The 8,121-nt window shown below is 71.2% G+C and overlaps 1 protein-coding gene across 1 annotated transcript in view; it reads left to right on the top strand.

Moving 5' to 3' along the window:
• CLCN7 (chloride voltage-gated channel 7) overlaps window positions 1-2,286 on the top strand; it is a 20,865-nt gene extending 18,579 nt beyond the window's left edge. The window contains exons 22-25 of the mRNA XM_026065216.1: window positions 33-92; window positions 313-489; window positions 634-714; window positions 858-2,286. Of these exons, the coding sequence (XP_025921001.1) occupies window positions 33-92; window positions 313-489; window positions 634-714; window positions 858-944 (405 nt within the window). The 3' untranslated portion in view covers window positions 945-2,286. The remainder of the gene's footprint in view (window positions 1-32; window positions 93-312; window positions 490-633; window positions 715-857) is intronic.
• The last annotated feature ends 5,835 nt before the right edge of the window (window positions 2,287-8,121 follow it).

The following is an 8,121-nucleotide window of genomic DNA, read 5'->3' as shown; positions in this document are numbered from 1 at the left end:
CCCCGTCTCACGCACGGTGCTCTCTGTCACAGGTGGCAGGACTGCGAGGTTTGATCCTGCGCTCCCAGCTCATCGTTCTGCTGAAGCACAAGGTGGGTGATCCCCTGTGGAGGGAGCTGCTGGGCTGGCCAGGCTGTGTCAGGGCGCTGGTGCCCCTGCCCCACTGCTTCTCCAGGCCCTTTGGTGCCTGCCTTGCTTAGAGGAGCTGGCAGACGGTCCCGGTTGTGTCCCTCGGGTGTCTGTGGCCGAGCTGGGCTCCCTCCCACAGGCAGCTGGCAGCACCAGCTCCCTGATGGTCTCTCTCTTCCCCAGGTTTTTGTGGAAAGGGCCAACCTGAGCCTGGTGCAGCGGCGGCTGAAGCTGAAGGATTTCCGGGACGCCTACCCGCGGTTCCCCCCCATCCAGTCGATCCACGTCTCCCAGGATGAGCGCGAGTGCATGATCGACCTGAGCGAGTTCATGAACCCCTCGCCCTACACGGTGCCCCAGGTAATGCCCGGGGGCCCGGCTGTGCCGGCTCCCAGCGAGCTCCGGCTGGGAGCTGGCCTCCCCTGGGGCCATGGGTGGGCAGCGGAGGCCAGCCCACACTGGCCGGGGATGTCTCAGCCCACACGGCCCCCCTCTGCCTTGCAGGAGGCCTCGCTGCCGAGGGTGTTCAAGCTGTTCCGGGCCCTGGGCCTGCGGCACTTGGTGGTCGTGGACAATCGCAACGAGGTGAGTTCCCRGGGCCGTTGGGCACCACGTGCAGGTACCTTCCCTCCCTCTGCAGCCTGGGCTCCCCGGGGGGATGTTGCTGGTGTCCCCAGGCTCTCCCTGCTTGCCATGGTGGGGCCTTATGCTGTCCCCTCTCCCCGCAGGTGGTGGGCATGGTCACCCGCAAGGATCTCGCCAGGTACAGGCTGGGGAAGGAAGGACTGGAGGAGCTCTCGCTGGCGCAGACGTGACGTGTCTGGTYCCCGGCTGCTCTGAGACCAGGACCCTTATTTTGCTGGAGGCAAGGAGAGGACTGGGCCGGCCAGCGCAGGCATCACAGTGCCTGGAGCACCAGCATGGCCGTGCTGCCCTGGCTCTCCTGCGTGTTGCCGTATTCCTATTTCTAATGGCTTCTCTTCTCCGGGCCTTCTCCTTTCCCCTTCCTCTACTTCCCTGAGGGACTCAATACACTGTTGGCTCCGTTAGCTCCTGATATAGTCTGCGCTGAAAGTTAGGTCAGGGCTGGAGTGTGCCCTGGGGGAGCTGAAGAGCCCCACTGAGCTGGACACCATCTCTCTCTGCCATGGGCACCTTTCCTCCAGCATCGGCTCCTCCATCCAGCCCGCTGCTGCCAGCCTGAGCTGTCTGGGATCCCAGTCCTTCCTGGGCACTTCCCTCGAGGTGGCACCAGGCAGCTGGTTGGAAGTGGGAGAGATGGAGATGTGCTCGGGCTCCCTGCCTGCTCTGGGGCCAGAGCAGCGTCCCGTCCCCCCCTCTCCCCCTTCTGCTGCTGGCTGGGCCAGGCTGAGCTCTCTGCCCCTCCGGCTGGAGGAGGGGGCTGTGCCCTGCTCTGCTGTGCAATAAAAGGGCTCCCGTGGTACAGCAGCTGCCGCCTCTGCTCTTTCTTGGTCCCCTTGGCCACCCTGTCCCAGAGCCTGCGGGGCAGGGAGGGGAGAGCTGCCTCCTCTGTGGCAGTGGCAGTCCCGGAGCCTGTGCCTGCTGCTCGAGGAGTCCCGGCTCTTCTGCTGTGTCACCCCTCCAGTGATGTTTAGGTCAAAAGTGAACCCTGGTTGAGTTTGTGTTTGCTGCAGCCCAGCCCTTCGGAGCAGCCCAGGCCCTGCCAGCCTTGCCTTGTGCCCAAGCCCGTGGAGGTKGCCGTGGGCCCTGGCGGAGGATAGGGCACGTAGCCCTTACCTGCTCCCCCTTGCCCCAGGCTGTGTGGCTAGAGCTGGCGTTGGGGGAGAACGCAGGGCCAGAGCAGGCTGCAGGTCCCTGGTCAGCAGGGGCAGGGCTCCAGCCTTGGCAGGGCCACCAGGGCCTAGACCTGACCCCCTCCGGCACRTCCCTCCAGCCCCCAGGCCTCCACCTCCTGAGCTGGCGGTGGCATCCGCTGTGCATGCCCTGCTGGGCGTCCTGGGGAGGGAGMGTGGGCACCCGCGTGCTGTCCCCCCACCCCTCGGTGCCATGGGCCGGGTGCAAGCCTGCTCCCTGCTCTGGGGGCCAGCCTGGGTCAGCTGCAGCCTGGAGGGCTTCTCGGAGGGCTTCTCCAAGGTCGTCTCCTTCTGTGCTGAAATAAAGCCTCTTTGTACTTTTCCTGCGCTGTTGCCCTTCTCTTGCGCTTGGCCCCGTTGCCCGCCCTGAAGAAGCGGGTGCTGCTGCCCGGGCTCGGCGTGCTGCTGCGGGGCTGCCACCGCCCTCGGGCGCTGAGGGTCCCGGCCCCACCGTTAACGCGGGCAGAGCTGGCTCTTGCAGTGCTGGTTCCCAGTCCCTGTGCCTCCCCGGCAGCACCGGGCCGGGGCCGGGCCAGCCCCGAGGGGGCTTTCTGCAGATAAGGGTGTCTGTGTTTGCCCGGGCGAAGACGGACAACGGGTTTTATTGTTCCCCGGTGTTTGCGCCTGTCGGGCCCTCGATCCATCACCCCCAGCCCGGGGCTGGTCCCGGCCCCTCTCCTGCCGCCTGGCTCCTGGGGACCCGCCTGGGCTGCTCCCTCGTGCGCCCCGAAGGCCTGGCTGTGACCGGCTGCGCTGCGGCCCCCGGTACCGGGGCAGCCGTGGACCCTGCGCGGTTCCCAGTGCCCCCGAGAAGTGGATGAGTCCCGTGCTGGGTGGCGGCACCGTGCGTGTGGGGGGGCTGCGTGGCCGGAGCCCCCCTCCCTCCGTCGGCACCCTGCCGGGGCTGGGGTGCTCCAGGCTGGGGCCGCTGCCTGCTCCCTGCTGCTTTTCCCTTTCGAGGCCGCCGAGGAGCGAAGCTGCGGCCACAAAGGGGAGAAATGCCTCAGCCGGGCCCTGGAAACGGCGCTGAGGTCTGCGGCCTTCCATGGCGGGTGTCTCGCCTGCAGCAGCAGCAGCAGGAGGAGGAGGTGGAGGTGGAGGTGGAGGTGGAGGAGGTCTGCAGGCCCTTCGAGCCCGTGCGCTGACGGGGTGGACCTGCTCTCCGGCGTGGGTCCCCGGCACCCGCAGAGTGTTGCCGTGGGGCAGGGGACCGTGGGCTCCGCGGTGCGCTGCGGCAGCGGGTGGCGGCGGGCGCCCCCCCCCCCCGGTAGGTGCCCACCCTGTGCACCCCAGCTCCCCGGGCGGGCGGCCCGTCTCCAGGGCCGGCAGCCGCGCAGTTTATGAGGCCCCGCGTTACCCTTTGCCCTCGCGCTGCCGCGATAAGGCGATCGGATTCACCGGCTTCGGCCTGCAGAGTAAACACGGGTTATTGGCGCCTTTAATCACCTCGTTCCCCTCCGCTTCCTGCTGCCAGACCGCACAGGCGGCCCCTCCATGGCGAGCGCGGGGCGCCAGGGGCTCCCCAGGCCCCCCTGGCTCCACCGCCGCGGCTCGGGGCACCGGCCGCCCCGCGGGTCCCAGCGCCCCGTGGAGAGGTGCTGAGCGCCGGCCTCCGCGTCCCCACCCAGGGCGGTGGCACCGGGGTGGCGAAGGACACCGCACGCACTGGCGCCTTGCGAGGAGTCATTTATTCGCCCGTCCCAGCGCCGGCTGCGACCCGCCGGCTCCGGGGCTCCGGGTGCCCTCGCGGCTGGCGCCGGGAYCCACGCGGAAAGGGAAGGGTTTATCATTAACCGGGCGGCGCGTGGCAGGGCCGGGGCGCCGCGGGGCGCCGGCTTTGGCGGGCCGAGCACAAAGGCCGGGGCCGGCTGCCGTCACAGCGTGCCGAAGTGCTCGGCCTCCAGCTCCGGGCGGCCCRGCTCGGGCAGCAGCTCCCGCCCGGCGGCCGGCAGCTCCGGCGCCGCCTCCGCCGTCCAGTTGGCCAGGAGGTCGCTGAAGTCGGGGGTGCTGGGGTGCAGCGCGGGGCCGGGGCCCGGCTCCCTCCAGAAGGACAGCGGCAGCTTCCTCTTGTGCATGGGGGTGATGTGGGCGTATTTCCTCTCCAGCCGCTGCTTCTTGCCGTCCGCCGCCGGGGGCTGCAGGCACCGGCGCAGGCCGTACTCGAAGAGCTCGGCCAGCGGCCCCAGCTGCGGCGCGCCGCCCGCCGCCCACCGGCCCCGCGGCCCCCCGGGTGCCTGCGCTGCTGCCTCCTCCTCCTCCTCCTCCTGGGGCTCGCCGCCCCGCGCCGCCCGCAGCAGGTCGGCGTAGTAGAGCTCGCGGCCGGAGCGGCGGGGCGAGCGGCAGTCCTCGGGGGCGCCCCAGCCCTCGGCGTCCTCGTCCCGGCCCCTCCGCCCAAAATACCGCTGGATGTCGCAGCTGATGAGCTCCGAAAACTTGAGGAGCCGCAGCGTCGTCTCCGCGTCGCTGGGCCCGGCCGGCTCCTGCCCGCCGCGGCCGGCGCCCTCCACCGCCTCCTCCTCGTCCTCCTCCTCGTCCTCCTCCTCGTCCTCCTCGGAGAGGTCGGGGAAGTCGGGCTCGGGGCGCGCGGGCAGCAGCAGGGCGTGCGGGAAGGGCGAGGGCAGCCGCAGCTCGGCCAGGTGCCGGATGACGCCCGCGGCCATGGCGGTGCGCGTGGGCCCCCGGGGCCCCGACTCACCCTGCGGGGCGAGGGACAGTGGGGTGAGGGCTGCCAGCACCCGCGGGGGCCCCGCGCGGTGCCGCTCGCCTCCCGGCCAGGCGGATACCGGGATGGGGCTGGGCGAGCACCAGGCCCCTGGGATGGCCGTGGGGCTGGGGCAGCTCTCCGCCTCCCCCGCGCCGGCCCAGCCTGACAGCGCCCCAGGAGAAGGGACGTCTAAGGAGGCTCCCCGAGGGTCCACCCTCGGCCGAGCCGGGACACCGGGCAGCCCGTCACCCCTGTGACGCCACGTGGCCTGGGGGGCAGCGGGGACATCACCCGGAGCCGTGCGTCATGGGGCTGAGGGACCTTCCCCTGAGCTGTGGGCGGTGGAGCCGTGGGGACATTGCCCCAAGCTGTGGGCCATGGGGCAGCGGGGACGTCCCCCCAGCCGTGAGCCACCGGGCAGGCGGATGTTCCCCCGGAGCCACGGGCCGTGGGGCGGGAGGACGCTCCCCTTCGCTCTGGGGCCCCGCGTGGAGGTGCCCGGGGCCGAGCAGCGGCGCCAGCCCAGCGCCCGGGACGCTGAGCCCCACACCCTGCCCGGGCAACGGCCCCGAGGTTCCCCTGCGTGGGGCAAATCCTGCCACCTCCCTGCACCGCTCTCGCAGGCTCCAGCCATGGCTGGGTCTTGCCGAGCTGGATGAGGCCCCTCCGTATTTAGGGACGGATGATCTGCGCACCGGTGTCCCCAGCCCGGGCACGCTGCAGGGCAGCCTGGGCCACAGGCCCGGGACCACCATCAGCCCGGCCAAGGCGCCGGCTCCGAGAGGCCCTTGGGGCAGCAACGAATGGCTCTGGGGACCGATCCTGCTCCTGCCTGGCCGAGTGCACCGCCTGGCATCGCTGCCCTCCCTGGGGCCCCCATGCACCCCCTTGCAGGGGGTGGCGGGTCCCTGCCTGCCTCCGGGCCGCCCCGGGGGGACGGCAGGGCAGGGGGTCGGGTGCTGACCTCCCCGTGCTGGCTGCACCCCAGCAGCCCGGCTCTGCCTGCGCCGCGGGACGCAGGGGGGGGACGCTCGCCTCCAGGCTGCGGCAGGGCCACGACGGAGCCGGGCACCCGGTGCCACCCTGCGCCTGAGAAATGCCCTGGCCGAGCCCGCCGCCCGCGCCGGGCATCGCCCCGCGGCCCCGTCTGCCCTGGGGCTCAGCACCCACCTTAGCGCTGCCGACGGGCCACGCAGAGGCTCCCGCGCGTCTCTCCCCCTCGCTGTCCCTCCACCTGGGCCTGAAGTATTTATAGCGGAGCGGCGAGCTGACGGCTGGCAAATATTTGGTAGCCGTATTGTAATAGTAGACTCGGTAAACAGAGCTGGGGTTTGCTTTAGCACCCAGCAACGGGAGAGCGGCGCGGAGAGGGAGCGCGGGGACGGAAGGCAGGGCTCACCTTAATGGTTCACTAGCCAGGGGATTTTCAAGTGTTGTTCCTGTCGATTCACCTATTAAATCGGCAGCCCCAGCTGCCAAACTGCCTGCACACTTGTACCGAGGGCTCTTATCTCCCTGCTGATTGGAGGCGAAATCAAGCTTTGTCAAATAGGCGTAAAATTAAATTTCATGCTATTTTGACTCCTGGAGTAGGATCTTCTGAAGAACATACTGCTTATCGAGCTATGCCTGTGCAAACAGGCGCCGCGGCTGCCGTGGCCGCGGGGCCGGCTGCACCCCCGTTCCCCGGGCTGAAACCCTCCCGGGGGTCCCGCAGCCCCGAGCCGCCCCCCAGGCCAGAGACGGTGGCGTTGCCACCGCGGACGGGGCACTGGGACGCCCCGCATGCCCGGCGCGGCCCGTGGCTGCGTCGCAGGGGCAGCGCGCGAGGGCAGCGAGGAACCAGCTGGGTCGAGCAGCAGCAGTGAGGGTTGCTTGGGCCCCGAAGCGATGGCTGCTCCCCCTGTTTCTGTGCTGGGCCCRACATGCTGGCGGGCGGTGGGAGAGCAGAGCACCCGTGGGACAGCGGGGGGACACAGGATGGCTGGGGGGGGCACGGGACGAGCTGGGCTGTGTGCTGGTCCCCCAGCGCCCTGTCCCGGCCCTTTCTGGGGGATCTCAGGAGGGTGGAAGCGCCGAGCGCGTCAGGTTTGGGGACCGCCTGGCCCTGCTCCGGAGCCGTCTGCCCTGCTCTGGGGGCTGACTGCAGCTCCCCTGCGGTCCCACCGAGCTGTCCCTGCCACCACGGCCGTGCTGTCACTGCCACCGTGGGCTGAACCGTCCTGGCCACCCTGGGCTGAGCCTCCCCGACTACCGGGGCCGAACCGTCCCGGCCACCCCAGGCTGAGCCTCCCCGACTACCGGGTCTGAACCGTCCTGGCCACCCTGGGCTGAGCCACCCTGACTACTGGGGGCCAAACCGTCCCAGCCACCACGGGCCAGTGCGGCACAGTCCCACACGGTGCCGGCACAGCCAGCAAGCCCAGGCGGTGGTGGCAGCGGCGCTGCGGTGGCCGTGTGCCCCCACAGCGCTCCCTCGTCCCTTCTCCAAACATTCACATTGGCAACCCTGGGGCAGCAACAGCAGCCATCCCGCCCGGGCACCCGCTGGGCAAACACGGCGAGCGGGAGCTGATAAGCAGCGGGGCACCCTGCGATCTGCGGCCCTGACGTCACCCGCCTGGCGCCCGCCCCGCACCGCCGCAGCTGTCGCGGCTGGCGCCCCGTTGCCGCAGGCCCCCGGTGCTCAGGGCCGCCGCCTGCCCGCACCGGACTGGGGGGGGGGACACGTCCTGCCACGCGGTTGCTCTCTCCTCGCGGAGCTGCCGCGGCCTGCAGGGTGGTGGGGCTGGGAGCGGGGCAGCTGGGGGTGTCCCGGCGCTGCCCGGGGGAGGCACGGCGCCCTGGAGGCCCGCAGCGCCGGGACGGGGGTGCCGGACTGGCCCTGCCGCGCCCGGAGCAGCGGCCGTGGGTCGGCCCCACAGCCGGTGCCTCTCCAGAAGGCCTCAGCAGCTGCTGCTGGCAGCGTCCCGCCAGCGCACCAGGACACGGCGCTTACGTCCCAGCACCCGCCGCGGCCCCGGGGCCTCCAGGCCGCCGGCCCCTGCTCCTCTCCCTCACCACCCCCAGCTGGGGCCTGCAGCGCCTCTCGCCCGGCGCTGACCCATGGCCTGAGGCGGTCGGTCCCACGGGAGCGCCACTAAAGCAGGGGCACGGCTGAGGCGCGGGGACGGTGGCCACAGCAGCCGGGCCAGCGCAGCCGTGGCGGGGGGCCGTGGTGCGGGGCCGAGCGAGGCCGAGGCAGGGGCTGAGCGTGGCGGCGGCACAGGGACAAGCGCGGCTGAGGCACCGGGAGGAACGTGACCGTGGCACGGGGAGCAGCACGGCCGCAGCACTGGGACGAGTATTTGGGACGACACCGGGGCTGTCGCGCTGGGAACAGTGCGGCCACGGCACCGGGACAAGTGGCACTGGGATGACCGTGGCCGTGACACCGGGATGAGTGCGGCTGGG

Source organism: Apteryx rowi, unplaced genomic scaffold (genome assembly GCF_003343035.1).
Source record: "Apteryx rowi isolate R43461 unplaced genomic scaffold, aptRow1 scaffold_225, whole genome shotgun sequence".
NCBI lineage: Eukaryota > Metazoa > Chordata > Aves > Apterygiformes > Apterygidae > Apteryx > Apteryx rowi.
The sequence above is the reverse complement of the archived record's forward strand: the minus strand, read 5'-3'. Positions and strand labels throughout refer to the sequence as shown.